Source organism: Gymnoscopelus microlampas (genome assembly GCF_963454915.1).
Source record: "Gymnoscopelus microlampas genome assembly, chromosome: 14".
NCBI classification, from domain to species: Eukaryota; Metazoa; Chordata; class Actinopteri; order Myctophiformes; family Myctophidae; genus Gymnoscopelus; species Gymnoscopelus microlampas.
The window spans coordinates 27,563,759-27,588,091 of record NC_139951.1 but is presented as its reverse complement, the minus strand read 5'-3'; the positions used below and the strand labels follow the sequence as shown (position 1 = coordinate 27,588,091).

The window sequence follows — 24,333 nt, the reverse complement described above, 5'->3', positions numbered from 1 at the left end:
TAACTCGTTAAGACCGGGAACGCATCATTTGTGTCATTTTTAGATTTCTTTGGGCTGTTAAAAAATAGTGAACAATTTGTGCAAATCTTTGAATATATATTTTTCAAGCGAACATTTTGAACTCAAATCTTTGCTTCTGGGGGGATTCTACAAATGTCTTCTAAATCCTAACAGCTTTTTGAAAAAAATTATGTTATGCTATAATATCAGTGGTTCTCAAACTTTTTTCATGTCAAGGACCCCCCAAAATTATATGTATCTGGCCGCGAACCCCCCCATCTCAAAATATGTTGTTCCAGGGACCCCCAGAAGCAAAGATTTGAGTTAAATATGTTCGCTTTAAAAAACAAATATATTCAAAGATTTGCACACATTCTCACAATTCTTTTTCAAAAATAGCAGATCTACAAGCTCATAGCACGGCACTCGGTGCCGTGCTATGAGCTTGTATATCTGCTATTTTTCTAATAGCCCAAAGAAATCTTAAAATGACACACGGATGCTTTTTCCCGGTCTTAAAGGGTTAAGAGGTCCCTGCTGGTTTGTGTGCTCTGGTGCATATGCATACATGACGTATATAAAGGCCATTCAAGTGTTCAACACTACGTCTACTGTTGTCAGAGGAAATGCTATGGGAGAAGATCATACCAAGAGAAAGAGAAGGTCTTACCAACTGAATATATTCCTGCACTGCAGTGCTGCTATCATTTTAGCCAGTAGGTATTCGAGAGAAACTTCACGGTCGGGTTAGAAATTCAATACGTTCATGAATCATCTAAGTTAATTAACAGAAAATATACTTGGCCACGTTAAACCCTGGGGAAAAATCGTTTTAATCCCGAACAATGGTGCAATTACAGTCAATAACCTCTCATTCATACTATCGATCAACTCCTGCAAAGGTCCTCCTCTTCACTCTCCATGTTAGACCAATGGTTGAACCACCCTCTAGTGGCTGTGTTTGGAACCCCACTAGTCTGGTACCCAATAGGCTCTATGCACAGCAGCCTTTTGGAGAAAAATTGGGTCTCTTCTGACTTCCTTCACAGGTTTTACCAATGATACTAATGAAGGCTCTGTTCCATTCTGGTCAAACAGAGTCAGGGTGCTGATATTGTGCATGTTGGCTCACTAGAAATACTAGTGGGTCTCAAAGTGTGGTCCAGGGACCCTCATGGTTCCTTGAGAGGGTGTAACTCTCAGAGTTATGGGGGTCCTTGAAATTAAAAAGTTTGAGAACCACCATGCTACACTAAATGGAACAGAGCCTTCATTAGTGTCATTGGTAACACCTGTGAAGGAAGCAAGGAAGGGGCCCAATTAGGGGTGTGCCGATATATCGTCCCGCGATATATCGCGATACGTTTTCGCGACGATATGTATCGTTTTGGAAAAAAAAAATATCGTTTTTGAAAAAAATTTTTTTTTTTTTTTTTTTTTTTTTTTTTTTTACACAATCATAATAATCAGGCATGCAAACGGCCCCGAAGTGAAAAGAGTGACAACATGTTTTTTTTTCGGGTCAGGTGTCATACTATTTGGATTCAAAACGGCTATTGTAGCTGAAAAGCTACAAGTTTGCATGTCTGAATAATGCAAAAACAGAATTATTTGTTTGCATTTTCTTTTTTTCTCCTCCATAGATTTTCATAATAAAAAAAGTGCGTATCGTATCGTATCGAAATCGTATCGAAGTTGTGAGCCAAATATCGTATCGTATCGTTTCGTGAAATTAGTGTATCGGCACACCCCTAGGCCCAATTTCTGTCCAATATGGCTGCTGTGCATAGAGCCTATCTACCTGCCATACAGCACACTGAAACATATTGATATGCCAGCCAGGCCTCATGCTATCATATGAAGGCCACGAGTTAATGAAATAATAATTAGACAATTATTGATTCAGCCGTTCAGTCTAGGGCTGTGTCATTAAAAAAGCAGATGTCTATCATGCTGGTGATTATGGTGAGTTTGTGAGTGCGACTGTCAGTGTGTGCGTGCAGTGTGTGTGTGTGTGTGTGTGTGTGTGTGTGTGTGTGTGTGTGTGTGTGTGTGTGTGTGTGTGTGTGTGTGTGTGTGTGTGTGTGTGTGTGTGTGTGTGTGTGTGTGTGTGAATGAGAAAGAGAAAGCGATATCAGGAGCTTAACAAGTCAACGCTCTCATCCCATCTTCTCACTTCAGACACTTTATAAACACTGACAAAAGGTACTGTGGACACAAGAGAGTCTGGCAACTAAGACAATGCACCCAGAGATCTAATTAGGATTATAGGTAACAGTCAATATTAGATGTATTAATGTAACGATAACGTTCGGAGTGAGAGACAGTGAGAGAGAGAGAGAGAGAAATGAGTCATCTCGCTGACGCACTGATGAACTAGACGCTCAAACGACTAGTTCACTGTTTGCCAGGGACCAACTTTTATGGGTCGTGAGTAAATATCCCCTTTTCTTCGTTTCCTACATTAAAAAATACTTTTTTTAAAAGTTTTAACAAAAAAGGTCACAACTTTTCATCAATTAACAACAATTCCATCATTTTTCAAAATTATTTCTAAAATAAAATCAAAAGATCTAATAATTTCCATAAATATATAGTTTTTTTAAGAAGTTGTGAAAACAGCGAATCCACATGCTCTTCAACGATAGATAGAAGATAGAAGCGATAGTTTGGGTCCCGGGCAAAGATCTAATCTCTCTTTTGGGTCTTGAGCTAAAAGGTTTGGGAACCACTGTTTGATCGGGGTCCCCCAGGGCTCCTTATACGCTCTTTTTTTTCCCCTTTTCTTTTTACCTCAACACCAAATCTATTTTTATTGAAAATTGCCAATCTACAAGCTCACATCTTGTTGCATTGCGCCGTGTTGCGAGCTTGTAGATCGGCTATTTTCACCAAACGTCCCCCCCCCCACAGAACAGGGACGCTAGGGTTCATGCGGTTCAATTCAATCAAATTGCTATGGGAGCGTTTTCTAATGTGTGCAGACGACTCCGTTTTATTTGCAGAGAGTGACGTACAAGAAGACAGACAGGATTATGGGTTTGTGTGCAAGTGTCAGAGCATGTGGGCAGTCAGTGGTAGAAAGTAACATTTACTCAAGTACTGTACTTGAGCAACATTTTGAGGTATTTGTACTTTACTTGAGTATTTCAAAATACTCTTACTTGTACCCCACTACATCTCAGACGCAGATTTTGTACTTTTACTCCACTACCATTATTTGAAATCTTAGATCTTAGATTTTGATTATTATTACAAAACATACATCAACCACGTCAGCCCTATATACATTTCGACCATTTGAAAATAGCAGATCTACAAGCTCACAATTTTGTTTACAATTTTGTCACAATTGTGAGCTTGTAGATCTGCTATTTTCAAAAGATGTTTAGACATTCGAAAACTTGAAATGGGACATTCTGCATAACAAGCACTTTTACCTTTTGGTACTTTAAGTACATTTTGATTCCAATTCTTTTATACTTTTACTCAGAAGTACATTTTGAATTCCGGACTTTTTACTTATTGCAGTATTGATACTTTTACTCAAGTGAAAAAATTCGAGTACTTTTTCCACCACGGGTGTGTAAGTACAGTACATCCTAATGCGTGAGTCAGTCTTGAATGGCAGATATAACACCTCCACCTCCCCTCCTCCCCCCCCCCCACTCCGGGCAATCAGTGACTCACACCGCTGGTGATTCACACACAGGGCATACGCAGAGGCGAGAGGAGAATTGCGCAAGAAGAAGAAGACGCGGTGCCTCTTTTTTGCTGTCACTTTGGCTGTTTGGCTGTGGTGTGGGCACGCACGGCGGTGTCAAGTTCATCCTTGAGAGACGGAGTGTGGAGTTTGGATAACGAACGAGCATGATTCAACAATCACCCATGTGTCACCGGTGATACGAGGCACGAGAGGGGAAGAGGCCGGCCCGCCTGCTGCCTGCTGCCGATATGGAATAAACAGCTACTACCGCTCGACAGGGTTCTTATGTGTAGCCTGGAGGAACACCATTGACATGTAGAGACACACATCCTTTTTTTTTCCTGGGCATCACTCCACAGGGACGCGTTAAACGCTCAGTGGTGGAAAAATAACATGAATGTTTTACTTAAGTTAAAGTATCAATACTGCAATGTACTGTAGCAATACTCTGTTACAAGTGAAAGTCCAGAATAAAAACATTTACTTGAGTAAAAGTACAAAAGTATTGGTATCAATATGTACTTGAAGTACCAAAAGTAGAAGGTATCAGGCAGAATGTCCCTTTTTACAAGTTTTCCAATGTATACAAATCTTTTGAAATAGCATATCTACAAGCTCACAATGTGTCGCATCACGACGCATTGTGAGCTTGTAGATAGGATCAGGATAATTCCTTTAACAGGTCCGTTCATGAAAGTCCTTGCGGTCTTGTTTCCAACGAGGGCCTGTGAGCAATTAGGGGTTTAGAATCTTGCTCAGGGACAAATTTAATTTCATCGACACATTTGCTGGCCTGGCCTGGAATCGTACCTGGGGCAATTAACCAGGGCCTCTGGCTCCCTAGGCGGGCTCACTAACCACTCAGCTATGGCCGCCCCCAAATCGGCTATTTTCAAATGGTCGAAATCTATATAGGGTTGAAGTGTTTAATGCATGTTTTGTAATAATAATCAAAATCTTCAAAGTAACTAGTAACTAAAGTTGTCAAATAATTGCAGTGGAGTAAGAGTACAATATTTGCCTCTGAGATGTAGTGGAGTAGAAGTAAGAGTAGCGAAAATTGGAAATACTCCAGTAAAGTAAAAAAGTAGCTCAAAATTGTACCTAGATACAGTACTTGAGTAAATGTACTTAGTTACTTTACACCACTGTAAACACTTCACGTCACGGCGATGCAACGCGTTCTGAGCTATCAGATCTGCTATCTTTGCTATTTTGGAGAAAAGAAGTTGACAACAACATGAACACATGCACACACTGCACAACCAACCACATGCCCTGGTATGCACTGCACATAAGAATCATTCATTCTTATCAGAATTTAGCCCAAATGCATGCGCCCAGACAATGCCCTTCTTATTTCGCTATCTGCAGAATGTGTTGAAAAGAGAGAAAGGAGGGGGAAGTAGCTCCTATAAGGATACAGTTACTACTACTATCTCTCATCTCACTGTACCAGAGATACAGCAGCACTGACAATGAAGGGGAAAACATAATGTGCTAATGAAACTATGTGTTTTGACAATAGTTGATACAATGAGACATGCATGGTGGTCATACTGTATTTGACACGTCAAGCATTTGTTGTTTAGATCGGGCTGTTCTTCGTCTGATTGCCATGCGACAGACACTCAGACAGACGAGACAGAGTACAGTTGGTAGTTTGTTGAGCATTGGAGCATCTTTCTTGGGCATTCTAGACATTATTTTTCTATGAGCGAGTGCCGCTTTATGAGCTTGTAGATCTGCTATTTTATGAAAGATCTTGAAAATGTGTGCAAATCTTTGAATATACATTTTTAAAGCGAACATTTGTAACTGAAATCTTTGCTTCATGGTGGTCCCTGGAACAAAACATTTTGAGATGGGTGTCCGCGGCATAATGCATATCTAAAGGGATTTCTTTGGAACACACAGGTAGTGGGCCATGCGGCTCACCTCTGCACCCCTTTAGGTTGCCCTGGCTTTATTTGTAATTTTTGAAACGATGCCTCTTAGGGCATGATCATGAGGTGCAATAATCGTATGTGCAACGCACTTTAACTTGAGTTTAACAACATGAACCCTAGCGTCCCCACTCTTGGCAAGTCATAACAGGTGAACATTCAACAAATAAAAGGTAAATATTCAGCAAAAATAGCAGACCTACATTTGGTGTAGAGGGGAAAAGGTTAGGGGATCAAATATAGACCCCTGGGGGACCCCGGTTAAATGACAACCAGATATTAATTTGACCAGTCATGTTGTGCTTAACATGAGTGCATAGAAGAATGAACTACAAGCCGACAGGCAAGTGTGTTGTCCAGGAGTTGTTGTCCACAGATGACTGCAGGAAAGCCAGGATGGATGGACAGGCTGCCTCGTCAGGATGACACAGCTATCTAATCACTCCTCCACAGCATGGCTCCTGGGGATTTTGTTTTCTTCTGTTCTGTTTGTTCTGTTTGTGTGTGTGTGTGTGTGTGTGTGTGTGTGTGTGTGTGTGTGTGTGTGTGTGTGTGTGTGTGTGTGTGTGTGTGTGTGTGTGTGTGTGTGTGTGTGTGTGTGTGTGTGTGTGTGTGTGTGTGTGTGTGTGTGTGTGTGTGTGTGCGTGCGTGCGTGCGTGCGTGCGTGCGTGCGTGCGTGCGTGCGTGCGTGCGTGCGTGCGTGCGTGCGTGCGTGCGTGCGTGCGTGCGTGCGTGCGTGCGTGCGTGCGTGCGTGCGTGCGTGCGTGCGTGCGTGTGCATGCCTCTATTGTGTGCATGCCTCTATTGTGTGAAGTTTATTAATGAGAGTAGATTATACCTCACGTCATTGTATTGCTACGAGTGTGTACAGTATGTGTAAATTAAGTTAATGGATCATGATTAAATAGGCCTATATTTGTATTTACATTCACATTTGTATTTACATTTGTGTGTGTGTGCGTGCGTGTGTGCCAGCCTGCGCGTGTAAAGCATTGCCTCAATAAAACACCCAAATGCACTAAAAATAGAGGATAATAACTATCCATGAAAATCCCCAGACACATCCAGTACATCTAACCTCAGAATCCCTCGTCAACACGCCCCAAACAAACTGAGTGGCAGAGAGGTGGAAACAACATGTACAGCTGCCTGAAGAGAGAGAGGAGACCTAAATGAACAGTGCTGCTACGCTGCACAATCCTGAGTGGTAATTAATGGAACCTTAATGGATTTTAGTTCCATTTGTACACACTCTGACTTCAATTGACACTGAGGATTTTTACTGTGTACAGGCTTGTGTGTCCAGCTGCGGGGGAATCCTATTAAAAAACAATTATTGGGGATGTGGGCACCCTACTGTACTCACCTAACCCATTAAGACCTGAGGCCAGTTTTCTGGAAAACTTATGTTTCCATGTCAGTGGTCCTCAGTTTCTTTTATGTCAAGGACCCCCAAAATGATATGTATTTGGTCGAGGACCCCCATCTCAAAATATTTTGTTCCAGGGACCCCCAGAAGCAATGAATAGAATAAAAAATGTTTGCTTATAATTATATGAATATATATAATCAAAGATTTGCACGCATTTTCTCGATTTTTCAAAAATAGCAGATCTACAAGCTCGTAGCGCGGCACTCGGTGCCGCGCTACGAGCTTGTATATCTGCTATTTTTGAATAGCCAAAGTGTAAAATAATACCTGACCTGACACAAGCCAGTAAAAGTACTTGAAAGTCCTCCAAATTTTCCAGATGACTGGATATAATTGGGACAATATACACCAGCTGGATCAAACAGATATGGGAGCCTATAGTACAGTACGTGGTGTATAATCAAGTCATATGTTCAGTATATCCAAGGCACTCAGGGGCTCAAATGAACAACAACGGCCATGCTAGCGTGCATGGCTAAAATGCTTCACCAATCCCCATTCCATGTCTGTGTACAGTTTCAGGAAGCCCCCGAAATAGAGACAGGAAATTCACATCGTAAACACAATAAAACACAATGTTGCGGTCTTGAGACACACGCACACGCACGCACGCACGCACGCACGCACGCACGCACGCGCGCGCGCGCGCGCGCGCGCGCGCGCGCACGCACGCACACACACACACACACACACACACACACACACACACACACACACACACACACACACACACACACACACACACACACACACACACACACACACACACACACACACAGCAGCAGCAGAAACAGCTGTGCAGCAGATAAAGACATTAAGACGGATGTCTCTCTTACGCTATGAGCTCTTCCATTCTGGCTCCATGGGGTTCCCGACCCAGCGGCTCCTCCGGTCACTGCGTCGTTAGTCCTCTCCTTCCACTGCAGCTGGTGCTGCTGTACCTGCAAACACACGCGCAGAGGTATTATTAGACAGTTATCATACACCTGCAGTGGTGTAAAGTAACATTTACTCAAGTACTGTAACTTAAGTAAGATTTTGAGGTACTTTGACTTTACAGGAGTATTTCCAATTGTCTATACTTTTACTTCTACTCCATTTAAATCTCAGAGGCAAATATTGTACTTTTACTCCACTACAATTATTTGTAAACTTTAGTTACTATTTACTTTTCAGATATAAATTATGATATTAAGAAACATACATTAACCACTTTAGCCCTGTTTTATACCTAGGCTATTTGAAAATAGCAGATCTACTATTTTCAAACATTTTAGTACTTTTACTTTTGGTACTTTAAGTGCATTTTGATATACTATACCAATACTTTTGTACTTTTACTCAAGTCAATTTTGAATTATTTTTTGAGTATTTCTACATTGCAGTATTGGTACTTTTACTTAAGTAAAGAATTTGAGTACTTTTTCCACCACTGTACACCTGCCTGTCGCACGCACACACGCACGGTGGCACGCGTGTGCACACGCGCACACACACACACACACACACACACACACACACACACAGAGAGAGGGACAGACAGAGCTTTCTTTCTTTTTTTGGGGGGGTCTTTCAGTCTGTATCTCTCTGGAGGCCCATAGTAGCCCGCTCAGATCTTTGAAGGTTTTGTATTTCAAAGCTGTCCTGGAGTCCCATGTGATTTATGACACCAGCAGCATTATGGCCTGATCTCCTCTGTTGTTCTCAGGCTTGTCCCTGTGTGTGTTCATGAATTATTTTCCAGACAGTCAAAGTCCCCTCCTTTGACGTCTGAACATAAAGATGTGATGAAGGAAACGAGCGTGGCGGATCATCCCTGCGCTCACCTGTGCTGCTCCTGTCATGAAAGAAAAAGGCTCTCCTGTTCTATTTGCAGCCACACACGGGCTGTGTCTGATTTTTTGGCTGTGTCTGTGTTTTTATTATTATCATTCAGCCTCAGTTAATCCGCTGTTCCCTAGATTTGGTTGCTTTTTGCCTCTTGATTTGCAGTGGTGGAAAAAGTACTCAATTGCTTTACTTAAGTAAAAGTGTCAATACTGCAATGTAGAAATACTCTGTTAGGGCGCGCTCTCACCAAAAGTTGGCTGGCCGCTGTTAAACGCAGGTTGTGCGCGGCCACAGTTTTTTGCAGCCAGCGGATTCTAGAAAAACGCTGTGACGCACCTGTCACTCACATTCAAGACCGTCCCCGTAGCCCGCACCGCCACTAGACACTAGCCACTAGACAAAAAAAATGTCTTTGCACTTTCACACTTGGGGTTCGTACATCTACATACACATTCAGATTTAAAATATAAAGTACTTACCCCATGGCCACGGATGTTACAATCATGTACGGACCCTCATAAGTATCCGTATCTTCCGTATTGTTCAATAAAAAGCATTTTAATCCAATCAGTGGTCATTTTCTCCGTATGCTTTCAACTGCGCGACCCTAGCGGTTAAGAGGTGTATTGCACTGTTGGTACATTATAAAATGGCCACCAATCGGATTAAAATGCTTTTTATTGAACAATACGGAATATACGGGTACTTATGTGGGCCCGTACATGATTGTAAAATCCGTGGCCATGGGGTAAGCACTTTATATTTTAAATCTGAATGTGTATGTAGATATGTAGATGTACGAACCCCAAGTGCACAAATCATAAAGTACTGGGTGAGATGCAACAGCTACAACCAGTTGGTCCACTGAGAGCACCATGTTGCTTCCTGAGTCTTGGGACGGTCCGCCTTCGACTCACCCGTTTGGACAGAGGGGGAAAATCAGCTCCTGCCTCCAGCAGTTTTATGCTTCTTCGTGTAGAGCGGATAAACGCAAGGTCTGCGCGATAAGCGGAAAAATCTGCTCTTGCGTGAATCCACGCATTTGCATTGACAAAGCATTGGCAGATTCTGCCCCAGAGGTAAAATAAAAGTGCGGTGGGAGCGCGCCCTTACAAGTAAAAGTCCGGAATTTGAAATTTACTTGAGTAAAAGTACAAAGGTATTGGCATCAAAATGTACTTAAAGTACCAAAGGTAAAAGTACTCATTATGCAGAATGTCCCATTTCAAGTTTTCAAACTGTGGGGGGTCGCTAGGCAACCGCCTGCCAGGTAAGCACCTCAACGGGGAGAGTCAGTGGGGCAGAGGCGTTGCGCGGTCAGCCAGGCCCCACCCCCAGCTGGGCTGCGTCATCGACGGGCGTTACCCTGCCCGTCCATCTGTGGAATCAACCTGAAGTGAGCGCACCTGCGTCGCCCAGCTAGGGAGCGCACAGACAGACCAACAGCACCGTCTCTGCCTCAGTACGGCCTGACTCTCCACGCTGACCAGACAGGTGCACAGGCGAACATCTACAAAGTAACTAGTAACTAAAGTTTTCAAATAAATGTAGTGGAGCAAAAGTATAATATTTGGATCCGAGATGTAGTGGAGTAGAAGTAAAAGTATTGGAAATTGGAAATATTCAAGTAAAGTACAAATACCTCAGAATTGTACTTAAGTAGAGTACTTAAGTAAATGTACTTACGGTAGTTACTTTCCACCACTGTTGATTTGTGGAATAGATGTAATGTATTACCTGAAGGTGAATGCAATCGTGCACGCACACACTCGCCCTGCACATTTTCTATTGCTAAAAAGCTGCATCAACTCTCCCAGAACATCCTCCTCCTCCTCCTCATCCTCAATGCAGTTTCTCTATCAACGCCTATAGAGCGTCTCCAAGCAGTGGAAAACATTCCATGAATATGATTAACATTATTACCATGTTGATTCCAAGTAATTTAGGCAAAGAATAATTCACAGCTGCAGCGCATGGGTGGTGACACCTCTCTCACCCCAAGCCTTGCTTGGTAATGAGTTGGAACATCTGGTGAGAGGATACAGAATTGTCAAGTTGAACCCCATGAGACTGTAGGAAAGGTGAGCAGCGTTTTCAAGGTGAACGCCGATTCTATTTTGGGTTGCAGACGGTGTTGCAAGATGCTGCGAGAGAAACAAGAGGCCAGGTCTACAAAAACAAGCCCAAAAGAAGCGACTGTAGGCCACGTGATCATGATGTCTGACACAGGGGACCCCCACTAATTTTGTTAATAAATCACCAAAATCTGTTTTACCACCCTATATCTGCAAGCTCACAATGTGTTCTTTTGACTAAGAGTAAAGGTTGTTACACACCGGCGAATATAGCGAATATACGCAAAATTCGGACTCGTTCCGAATAATTAAAAGACGCTTTTTCGCTTTTTCGCTCCATGTACGGAGCCATTGACTTTATAAGGTTTTAAAAAAAAACGCATTATTCGCACGAAAAAATCGCCCCGGTGTGTAAGGACCTTAAGACTCATGACTCCAATTAATGGTATTACTAGAGGCCAAATATCGTGGGAAAATGATTATTTCCAGATAATAACACCTTGCATTCCAGTTAACCTGGTTTTCCGGCAACTGGCAGCTGCAAAGGAGTCCAAGATATTTTTTTAATGTACTGTAGCATCAAAATCAGTTTTACCACCCTGTATACATAGGCTATTTGAAAATAGCCAATCTGCAAGCTCACAATGTGTTGCAAAGCGTTGTGAGCTGGATCTGCTATTTAAAAGAAATCTTGTGATACGAAATATGTGGAATATCTTTGAAACATTTTAACTACACAAATCTTGTAACTGGGGTCCCTGGCAGAAAATATTTTCAGATGGGGGTCCATGGCCAAATACATTAATTTGGGGATCCTTGGGGAACATGAAGATGTTTGAGAACCCCTAGTTTAAACAATATTAGGAAGCAAGCCCAAATAAGCCCCCCCCCCCAAAAAAAATAAATTGCAATTCGCAACTAATTTAAAAGCGACTTTACAGAAAAACAAGCCCAAAGTCGCTTATAATAAGCGGACATGGTAACACTGGTTGCAGATACTGATCTGTCTGGTCCAAGGCCTGCTCCTGTGTACATGTGATGATGAACCACCACCTAGTCTTGTGATTGGTGAAAAAGCAATGACAGCAAATGCAGCAATCAGTGCTCCTTACACTTTAACTTTAGTTGTTATTAGACTGTTAGACTGCTATGCAGTCTAATAACAACAAAGTAAATATTTTGAGATGGTTATTAGGGTAATGGTGATGAATCCTAGTGTGTATGGATGAAGAATGTTTAAATGAGTTAATTACAAAATAAATGGGCTTTATTTAGAATACTTTTATTTGTTTTTTAAGTTTTAAGTTTAGAAGTACAATTCCTGTTTTTCTTTCACGCAATATTCACATGATTCTTTTGTCTAAGAGTAAGACTCTTGACTCCAATTAATGGTATTACTAGAGGCCAAATATCGTGGAAAAATGATTATTTCCAGATAATAACACATTGCATTCCAGTTAACATGGTTTACTGGCAGCTGCAAAGGACCCGAAGCTAAATTATTTCCAGAAAATACTGGTTTTCCGGCAACTGGCAGCTGCAAAGGACCCTCTGATTACCATATATGAAACAACGTATGAAATTTTTCATATGTTTTATGAACATTTTCATATCATTTGAAAACATTTTCAGGAAGTAAACATTACAAAATAAAACATCATATATCCTTCTATAATATAATAACAATAATCGTCTGTCTGAGGCATAACTCGGAGAGCGTCTGACCAAAAGGTCTCAAATTTGAGGCGTGTGTCTCATATAACCCTGTGGTGTGCTGTGCCGAGTTGCAATTGAGAGGGACCAGCGGTTTCAGAGAACCGAAAAAGCATACTATGTCTGTCTATCTGTCTGAACTCGGGTCTGAGGAGAAGGCACCGATTCTCTGTGTTTTCGGGAGATTGTACGCATCGGCTTCCCTGATACTCCAACGCTTGAGTGATTGGCCCGGGCTTCTTGCGAGGCTCCGCATTCGTTCGCCTGGCATACATAAGAAGGAGACAGACGAATGCGGGCCGTCAGAGGGCACATGCAACACAGCATCAGGCAGTGCATATTACACGAGGGTAGCACACGAAAGCGGGTGCAACCTCGCACAATATGGCATTTACTTTTTCCAGGAGACGCTTCGTCTAGATTGCAGACATATATCGAGCGAGACCTCAATATTTCGATGCCCCGCATGCCCGTATTGTGGTGCGTTAATGTGGACGGAGGAGGGAAAGGGATTTTGTTGTAATTCTGGAAAGGACGATGTTGCATATAACCCCATACACACTAAACCTGGCTCGATACCATCTTCCAGAAGCTGTATAATGGAACTTTTCAGCAATAGGGAATTTGGAAAAGACGCGAGAGACAATACAGAAATGCATTAGCAATGGCAAATATCAGTATACGAGAGGTTGATATACCTGGATAAGATATGACATAATAATCACCTGTCGACTTGACTGATTACAGTTCCAACACATTTATAACCACAACGACCACACAGTCTTGCTCTCTCCCTTGCCCAAATCATCTCTGTTCATGCCTCAGCACCCCTAGTCATGCATACTGATCCGTGATGTAACATGGGCCAATGTCTGTGATAAGCAACTGCCTGCCCAACTTATCAAACATGCATAAGAAACAGATGTATCTTTCATGTTTTCATTTTCTCCCCCTAGTGCATTTGTTTTGTGTGTGTGTGAGTGTGAGTGTGAGTGTGAGTGTGAGTGTGAGTGTGAGTGTGAGTGTGAGTGTGAGTGTGAGTGTGTGAGTGTGTGAGTGTGTGTGTGTGTGTGTGTGTGTTTTGCTGGGCCCTGCGGGTGACTGACTGCTAAGTTAAGGAGACATCGCTGCATGCCCCGACAGAGAGGCAGCGTAGACGGGATGCAGATTATGACTTATCAGTCATACGCCGACTTCCAACATTAAAAGTGATTTACTGTTTCCTTAAGAGCAGTGACGTTTAGCATCATATCTACCTTTTTCATTTCCACAGGCAATGAGACAAATGGAATGGAGACTACTGATGCACTAAATCTGGAAACCTCTCTTGGGCCCATTTGTTCTTTCTGCAGGCAGCTTTATAGTGGGACTGGGAGGGCTCGATGTAAAGGGGGTCTATAGCATTGGGTACGGGGACCCCCAGGGGTCCTTATGGGGGTTCCAGGGGGTCCCCGGCAAAATGTGTCGATGTAGCATCACAATAATTTTAACTACTTTGGCTATTCAAAAATAGCAGATCTACAAGCTCATAGCGATCTGCTATTTTTGAAAAATCGTGAAAATGTGTGCAAACCTTTGAATATATTGTTTTTAAAGCGAACATTTGTAACCCAAATCTTTGCTTCTAGGGGTCCCTGGAACAAAAATATTTTGAGATGGGGGTCCGGCGGCCAAATACATATCATTTTGGGGGTCCTTGACATGACAAAGTTTGAGAACGACTGGTCTATAGGATATGAGGCAGCAGTTAGTCTATAGGTGTATCCTGAGTTCATATGAGCCAGATTGTGATTGTGCTGCACGTCGGGAAAGCCATTCCGATGAGTGCAACACTCATCCACCTTTTTCTGCCTGGCAAGTGTGGATGCCCAGTAAAATTCTGAGCATTAATATAGGGCCCAACACATGCTCCGTTCGAACCGCAAGTTTTTTCTTTGGCCTTAAATAACTCTGAGAGTAAAAAATGGTCCCAAAAAGGTGTTTTACCGTGCACTAACATTTGCCCATTCTTTCTCCTGGCTCAGCATTGTAGGATAGATGACTCATAGTCCAGCTGGATGCAATATTTATGCACACTGTTGACTGAATGTTGCGAATGATTTCCCCTGTACAAGGTTTGAGTAAGAAATCCTCCGACTCAGCAGAGAAGAGCACTCAGCACTCACATCCTGCTCATTACTCTCAGCACTCACTGCACTGGCTCTGAAGGTGTGTGTGTGTGTGTGTGTGTGTGTGTGTGTGTGTGTGTGTGTGTGTGTGTGTGTGTGTGTGTGTGTGTGTGTGTGTGTGTGTGTGTGTGTGTGTGACATCATATATTGCTGGGGAACAAAGGAACACACACACACACACACACACACACACACACACACACACACACACACACACACACACACACACACACACACACACACACACAACCCACCACCCCCGAACTTGTGTCCTTTCCTATCCCATCCTGCCCTCGCATGAGGTCATGGCTATGTAGAGTGACCGTGACCCTGCCTGTACACACACACACACACACACACACACACACACACACACACACACACACACACACACACACACACACACACACACACACACACAAACATACAAACTATTCTCCGTTTTCCTTTTCCTTCAACACAATTGTGTTGCTCATTCTGATTTTTTTTCCCTGTGTCTATTGTGGAAGCTGGTCATTTCCACATGTGTGTTGGCCATAAAACAGCAAAGCGCCGCCTAAAAGCATCCCTTTCCTGACTAGCAGGGTCCCAATCTGTGTCATATAAACACAGGACACACCTTAACACAGTTTCCACATATTCCACTGGCCTATTTAACTCCAAAACTGTTACAAACTATCTTCTGTCGTCTTAAAGCAGATGTCAATTAGCCTACATTGTAAAATCCAGAGTGTTCACTTAACTCTGGCAGTGAAGGCTACAAATGGAACCAAATGGACCCATCCATTTGGTTCCATTTGTACATTGCCAGAGTGAAATAAACACACAGGATATTACTTTTTAAGTTGTGTTTATTTATGTATTTGTAACTAGTTTGTATTTGTATTGTTGTAGTAGTAGCCTCCAAATAGTTATTTTGAATCAGAAATGTTAACATATTCACATGTTTGTTTCTAATGTAGAGACTCTACAGCAGTGGTTCCCAAACTTTTTCATGTCAAGGACCCCCACATGTATTTGTTTGTCCGCGAACCCCCATCTGAAAATGTTTGGTGCCAGGGACCCCCAGAAGAGAAGATATGTGTTAAAAAAAAACAATATTATTCAACATTTTCCAAACACTTTCAAGATTTTTCTAAAATGTTCAAAAATAGCAGATGTACAAGCTTGCAGCCTGGCACTAAGTGACACGCTGTGAGCTTGTAGATCTGATATTTTTGAATACCCATGGATAAAGTGGTTAAAATGATTGTGATGCTATGTTAACTACTTTAACTGGGGACCCCCTGGACCCCCAAGGACCGCTGGGGGTCCCCGGACCCCACTTTAAGAACCCCTGCTCTAACAGCATGTTGTAAGAAATATGGGTCACTGTTATGTTTGTCCACTACACTTACACAAACAGTATAATAACGACTCAAACAATGTTATCCATTTGTTTACTTATTCAGCGCGCGTAAATCACTGCAAATGCAGCATAGCAACAACACCATCGCGACTGACCGTGACAGCTAGACATATTGTTCAGATTGTGTCAACGTTTTCGAGAGCTAAATGCGTGGCCAGAGAGAAAGTTGTAAAGCAGAGAGAGTTGTTGTACACTGAAGCTTCTCTCTTTTGTGTGTCCAGCAACGTGCCATGCGCTGGGTTTCCCTAGCATTGTCATGACAACAGTGTGTACGGTGCACAACTGGCCTTTGAAAACAATACACTCACCAAAAGTTGACTTGAAGTTGCTTGAGTCTTGTTTCTGGCACGCTAATAATAAGGCTACCGTTTCAACAACGTGGACACGAAAACACGTAAAAGGGTCTTGAGTTGGGGCCATTGTGATAATAATACCACCACCACCAACTCAGAACAAGACAAGTGCACAAGTGTTGAGAAAAGATTCCAAAGCAGTCGTAGCTATGATAGGTCCATTCACATTCAGTGTTGCCAGGTCCGAAAATGTATAGTATTTGTCTTCAGAACGGTAGAACCCCATCTGAAAATATTGCATGCCAGACAGGGACCCCCCATACAAGATTTGTGTTGTTAAAGTGTTTCAAAAAATATTCCACACTTTTCCTCAAGATTTTCTTGAAAATAGCAGATCTACAAGCTCACAACGCGTCACATCGCAACGCGTTGTGAGCTTGTAGATAGGTTGTTTTCAAATAAGCAATGCGTACAGAGGTTCAAAGTGATTTTGGGCTTGTTTTCATAGACCCCGGTTGCTTATTTATCTCGCAAAATCTGGCAACAGTGTCCACATTCCTACCTTCTCAACAAAGAAGTCTTCCTAGTATCCAGCAGCCCGTGTTGTGTAGAGGGGAATGTCCCTGGGTCTTTCCCCCCAACAGAGAGACAGCGTGTATTCCTCCAAATAATACGTGAAGCCAGAGGAACGTGTTGTCTTGTCTAGTCTGGTCCTCTCTCTGCTAAACTTCTTCTGAGACGAAGTTCAGTCAGTCACCGTGACGGCTTTAACGACGTCTGTCTGTGTGGTGGTGCTCGAACTTTCTCCGCCCTGCTTTTCTTTTCTCATTCATTATTCTTTGTGCCCGCGGTACCATCTATCACACTGTTTCCCAAACCCTGGGTCGGGACTCATTTGTGGGTCGTGGACACATTTTTATGGGTCAAGACTCACGAGTAAATAAATATCCCCTTATTTATTTGTTATGTTTATGTTTCCTATACATGTTTCCCCCCCAAAAAATATAAATACAAAAATACTAAAAAAATCTAAGAAATTCCATAAATTAGAAAACAAATGTTTAAAGAAGTAGTGAAAACATGTTCACTTGTTTGGGTCCTGCTGGGGAGACATCAAAGTTCTCTTTTGAGTTTCGACTCTTGAGCTAAAAGGTTTGGGAACCATGTGATATATATCAAAGGATGCATTGCCCCGCCTCGCTGCAAACGCTGCTGAAAAACCCTTTGGTTACGGGTTGCAATGTAGAAGTTTAAAATTAACCACAACATTTAAGTGTTTGTCAAACACGTTTCCTTCAACCAGAGACGCTCCATCATGAGCCAATTACAAGCCAAGTCAACTCACATCATTACAATTAGCCCTAATAGGACATTAATGGGTTGTTGTACTCCCCATGCTCTCATTATATTAATGTCACAACTCCGTCGTCACATGGATTAATCCCCTGGGACCTCTCTCTCGGTTCAAACAAACCGAGTGACACCGGCATTATGGAGATAATCCGACCTCACAGAATTTTTCACAATCACAGTGTGGTTTTAAATATGCTATGACGCAGTTTTAGTGTTATTAAATCTTAGCTATCTACATAGGCCACACGTACACACACACGCACGCACGCGCGCGCACACACGCACGCGCGCGCACACACACGTATAAATATATAGAATATATATATATATATATATATATATATATATATATATATATATATATATATATATATATAACCTATGTATAATTATGTATAATGCCTATGTTGTTATTATTATTATTATTATTATTATTATTATTATTATTAATAATAATAATAATAATAATATTTATAATAATATTATGATTATGATTATTATTACTAAGCCTTATTATCCAAGCAGGTATTAATGGGGTTCCGAATGAAATTCAGTCAAATTCCAAATTTAACACACAGGGTGATGGTGTGTAGCCTACAGTCAGGTCTTCTCTCACACTCTTTCTCCCTCTCTTCTCTTTAACTGTCATGTAGTTCACATTCACATGTGCAAAATACTTGTTTCCAAATTAGAATAGTCTGTGATGAAGTCAAATCGTCATCCTATTTTAATCAATAAACTATATTTATATAGCACATTTGTCAACAACGTTAGTTACACAGTGCTTGTACAGATAGAACTCACCTAATTCAGGTGCCCAGTCTTCCTGGTGCCCAGTTTCCCCGGTGCCCAGTCTTCCTGGTGCCCAGATTTCCCTAGTAATGCGTTTCTGCTGTCTCAGAAAAACAATGGGTCAATTCAACAAGGTGCCACTAGATGACACTGTTGGTCTGTGAAGGGATTCTATTTGCTTGGCAATCGGATACTTTTAGATGAGGATTTCTCAGCTCCGTTCCGTCAGCAACTATAGGACATCCGGTTTTGGAGCTAGCAACTATAAGGTTTCCGGTTGCCTTCAAAATAAGATCACGGATGTGTAATGTTTTTTAAAAGACACAAATGTATTTTAAAAATACATTTATGATGTACGTCTTTTAAATGGCGCATACTAGAACACTTCTAATTGCCAATTTTATTTTTATAGACACAAATGTATTTTAAAAATACATTTACTTTAACTGGATATTCATTTGTGTTTGTTACATATGTATTGTTTTTGAACTGTTTGTCCATTATTGTAATAATGCTGCCTCTAGGCAAGGTCACTCTTGGAAAATTATCATGATATAATATTGTTTATTGCAGAAGCAAATAAACAGTGATAAAAGTAACAACAAAATATGCTACAAATAATAATAGTAGATCAGTGCAGGTGCGATTTTAAAAAATAAAGCAAGGGGGGTTTATAAAGTTGATCTCACCTATTTAAAAACTAAAATACAATACAAATAAGAATGTAATCAGAAAAATAAAAGTGTGTGTGTGTGTGTGTGTGTGTGTGTGTGTGTGTGTGTGTGTGTGTGTGTGTGTGTGTGTGTGTGCGTGTGCGTGTGCGTGTGTGTGTATATGTGTGTGTGTGTGTGTGTGTGTGTGTGTGTGTGTGTGTGTGTGTTCGTGAGAACTGTTCCATAACTGAGCGCCCCTGAACTTGATAGAAAATTGATACAGACCAGTAGGACAGAATGTTGGTGAAAATTGAGAGATAATTTGTAAAAAAAAACAACTGGCAGGCCGTCCAGTGCGGCCAGATGTAAGAAAAGAAAGTGCCGTTTTCAGACAACAGTGGACACTGGACAGGCGCCGGCGGACACTGCCGACACTTCTGACATACGCACGCGTGCGGGGACACCTCCCCTACAACGCCACACTCTCGGATAAGCCCGAGAGGTGTAAAAAAAAGTGTGGCGGACTGTCCAGTGAGGTCAGAGGTCAGAAAAGTGCAGTTTTCAGACAAAAATGGACACTGAACAGGCGCCGGCGGACACTTCTGACATACGCACGCGTGTGGGGACACCTCCCCTACAACGCCCCACTCTCGGATAAGCCCGAGAGGTGTAAAAAAAAGTGTGGCGGACCGTCCAGTGAGATCAGAGGTCAGAAAAGTGCTGTTTTCAGACAAAAATGGACACTGAACAGGCGCCGGCGGACACTGCCGACACTTCTGACATACGCACGTGTGTGGGGACACTTCCCCTACAACGCCACACTCCCCGCTAAGCCAAACAGGTGTATTTTGAAAAGTGGCGGGCCGTCCAGTGAGGTCAGGGGTCAGAAAAAGGCCATTTTCAGTGCATAGCCTTTACAAATAGGACGCTGGCCACGAGACAGCTATTTGCCATGGCACTTGTGACATACGCACAAGGTTTATCATACCTGCCATATAGTGCCATTCCATCTGTACTTTAATTTTATTTGTGTTATCTATATTTTTATTTTCTACTTCATTACATCAGTATTGTTACTTGTTACTGATGTATTTTGTTTGGTTGTGTTAGCACAGTCTCTGTAGAAACAGGTCTCAACATTTCACTGCTACTTGAGTAAGTGACAAATAAATCCCTCTTGATTCTTGTTCAGATTAGTTCCAGAGTTCTCTTTGAAAATATCTCACATTTTGAAATGGCTCCACATCCATTGTCTGATATTAAGCTGGTAGGTACACATGATGTAATAGACATGCCACTAAAAGTATGCACTTAAAAGTTTATTTTCATTCATTATTTATATTCTTTATAATTGTGAATGTTAAAAATTGTGGGGTTCTGCTATAGTCACTTACAAAACGTATACTCTTATTTCAACGTGAAATGATAGTGTTGTATACTGGAGTCAATCTGGGTTTGTGTCAAATATACTGCAGTTCTCACATTAGTTTATATATAGTAGGCCTGATACCTATCACCATCCTTTGACTTTATTTGACTCTTAGTGAGAAAGACTGTTACTTGAGTCAGCATTTAATAGCCTACAGCCAGCAATTGTTTCTAATTATGACAAGCACAATAACACAAATAATAATAATACTCCTGTGTGCGAGTCTGTTGAGAACGGCACTTTTCTGACCTCTGACCTCACTGGACGGTCCGCCACACTTTTTTTTACACCTCTCGGGCTTATCCGAGAGTGTGGCGTTGTAGGGGAGGTGTCCCCACACGCGTGCGTATGTCAGAAGTGTCGGCAGTGTCCGCCGGCGCCTGTCCAGTGTCCACTTTTGTCTGAGAACGGCACTTTTCTGACCTCTGACCTCACTGGACGGTCCGCCACATTTTTTTTACACCTCTCGGGCTTATCCGAGAGTGTGGCGTTGTAGGGGAGGTGTCCCCGCACGCGTGCGTATGTCAGAAGTGTCGGCAGTGTCCGCCGGCGCCTGTCCAGTGTCCACTTTTGTCTGAGAACGGCACTTTTCTGACCTTTTCTGACTATTTATCCATTTAGATAAATTATTAATGTTTATAAAAACGTTTTTGTTACACAGAAACATAATAAATAAAATATTATATACAAATATGTGTTGTATAGCTTTGTTTAAATGCTTAATTTGTAGTTTTAATGTGCAAATTAACTGTTTTTCTACTTTATTTGTATTTTTAGAGGGTACTCTTATTCTGAAGAGATCGTCCACCGGAAGTCTTATAGTTGCTCCGTTATAGTTGCTGACGGAACACAGCTGGATTTCTCACCTTCTTACATTTACTCAAGGAAAGGAAATCTTACTGCTTTTATTTTATGCTGCAATGTTTGCACAAGTTACCATAGAAAACGGTCTGTTCTTTGTTTTTAGGTTTCTTTTTATGTAGGCTAAGCACTTATTTTTAAGAAGTGCTCTATGAATAAAGTATAGGCTATTATTATTATTATTATTATTATTATTATTATTATTATTATTATTATTATTATTATTATTATTATTTACTAGGCCTACTACTGATAGTTTACTACTACTAGTTTACTACAACCGTAGGCTAAATTCTTTATTTCTGTAAACCGTTTCCAAATTCAGTTGGTGAAAGTTTATGAGACAATTATGTTTCCATAATATACATGTTAATTTATTTGTATTGATTTATTTTTCTCCTTTTTTTTAATCCCAACAATCTGTCAAAAGATGACGACTATCTCTCCGGATATCCTTATTGAAAATGTAGGCTTGCTTGAACGCGGGAAATGTAGTTTATTGACCAGTATTCACGCATGGATGTTACGCACACTCCTCCGCGTACGCCACGCTGTGTTTACCTCACGCTGCGTTTCGAGCGTACGTGTAGCAGTGTTGCCATGTCGGCTTATTATAAGCTACTTTGGGCATCTTTTTCTGTAAAGTTGCTTGTAAAAATTGGTGGTTGTGGGTTGCGGTTTTTGGGCTTGTTTCTAAAGTGTACTTGCTTATTTAGGCTTTCTTCCCAAAAAAATAATGTTATTTTTAACCAGTGGTTCTCAAATATTTTCATGAAAATGTTTTGTGTCAGCCAGGGAGCATGTGTTATTAGAATGTTCCAAAACATATTCCAAATATTCCACATTTTATTGCAATAGTTTTCGAAAATAGCAGATCTACAAGCTTCACAACGCGTCGTATCGCCGAATAGTGGTCATGTGGCGGCATAGTTCCTTCTTTTGGCCTTGTTTTCCTAGACCTGGTTGCTCATTTCTCTCACAAAACATGGCAACAATGACGTGTAGTCTTTCTCTTTGCTCCTTGGAGATTCCCCTTCCTGGGGTGTTTGAGGTAAACGGTACGAGATCGCATCGGTCTCGCCAGTGCTCGATGTAGTGATAATAATGTTCCACATCATGTGCTTTTGAAATAAAAAGCGTGAAACATGTACCGGAGTGGATCGCGGCCGTCGGGAACGGTAGCTGGCAGCTAACGCCTGCTGCCAAAGTACAGTTCGGTAAGAGAACTTGTCATTTGGACGATTGGGGAAAGTTAACGCGTTCCCGAATCATACAAAAAGAACAATCTGCCTTCGACCGACAGAGTGTTTTGAGGTAAGAATGTTACCAGTTGGACTTAAAGAACTAACGCGGCTTTCTGTCGATATCGATCATGCTGGTGAAGAGATTGAATTAGACTGTCTTTGTTTACGATGTCCCCGGCGTCCTCGACTCCCGCTGTCTCCTGTCATCCAATGGGATTGTCCACTGTTCTAATCTGGATACATTGTTGCTCATTTTGAGTGACAGCTGTTTCCAAGGAGAAACTTTGTTGCATCTTTTGTACAAATTGATTTTTTTCCTACAAACAGCTTAGATGTTTAGCAGGGGCAGGAAGGATAGCCTATTATGTTATTATTATGGACTCACTCACTGCTTAGAATGAAATAGAGTAGGTTCAAGGTTATCTTTCTTTATTATCTCACTATAGGGGAGATTATTGTTTTGCAGCCAGGTTTCAACATCAACACAATAAATCACAGAACTATATTTAAATGTATATTACTGAAATGGAAGAAGTTATACCAAGTAGATACCGGTAGACCGCCTGCTGTGGGGGAAATTCAAGTGTCATCATAGCACTAGCATCACCCAGTAGGCATGAAACACGGGGCAAACAGGTAGCCTTAAGGCCAGTCCACACCAATGCAACTCCTTGCAACATGCAACTGCTTTCAACCATTATCCCCAATGGCAGTTGCAAGGAGTTGCATTGGTGTGGACTGGCCTTAAAAGAAGAGATACAGCTGATGTCCAAGAATAAAACAGTAGCAAGACATATATATATATATATATATATATATATATATATATATATATATATATATATATATATATATATATATATATATATCAATAGCCCTTGCGATGAAGGCACATCTTTTATTTAAGCCTTGGTGCAATGAGTTGAGTTGCGACTAGTTGCATTGGTGCGGTCTGTCATTAAGAGAAGAGATACAGTTGATGTTCAATAAAACAGTAGCAAGACATATATCAATAGCCCTTGCGATGAAGGCACATTTTTTATTTAAGCCTGATTTATGCTTAGTTGCGTGCCAGAAAAAGCTGGGAGATTGTCCTTAGTCTCAAGTTTAGACTTGTGAGTCTAGCTTGATTGTGACTTTCTGAAGTCAGTCTTTCATTTTTGACCCAATTAGATGGAGAGTAGACTCATCCCACCCAAGCCACAAAGTCATCCACCACCGACCCATAATCCTGCTCCTCCCCTTCAGGAAGGCTAACAATAACAGAGTATAAATTGCATGAAATGTGAATGTAGCTGGCAGCTGCATTATCTGCAGACTGGCTGAGTGTGAACTTGAACTTGCAGGGTGTTTGTTTTTATTCTACATGCAGCTTACTTACTTGGGGTGGGGCGGTTTGGTGGGCTAGTAATCGGATATGTGGAAGTGAG

At 41.6% G+C, this 24,333-nt stretch overlaps 1 protein-coding gene across 1 annotated transcript in view; it reads right to left on the bottom strand.

The window, feature by feature from the left end:
* The window catches only part of ankfn1b (ankyrin repeat and fibronectin type III domain containing 1b), a gene marked incomplete at its 3' end in the record, with an annotated part of 248,776 nt that extends 231,508 nt beyond the window's left edge, over positions 1-17,268 (bottom strand). Inside the window, exons 1-2 of the mRNA XM_084078510.1 lie at positions 17,134-17,268; positions 7,921-8,025 (exon numbers count right to left, since the gene is read on the bottom strand). Of these exons, the coding sequence (XP_083934636.1) occupies positions 7,921-7,937 (17 nt within the window). The 5' untranslated portion in view covers positions 7,938-8,025; positions 17,134-17,268. The remainder of the gene's footprint in view (positions 1-7,920; positions 8,026-17,133) is intronic.
* Positions 17,269-24,333: the final 7,065 nt, after the last annotated feature.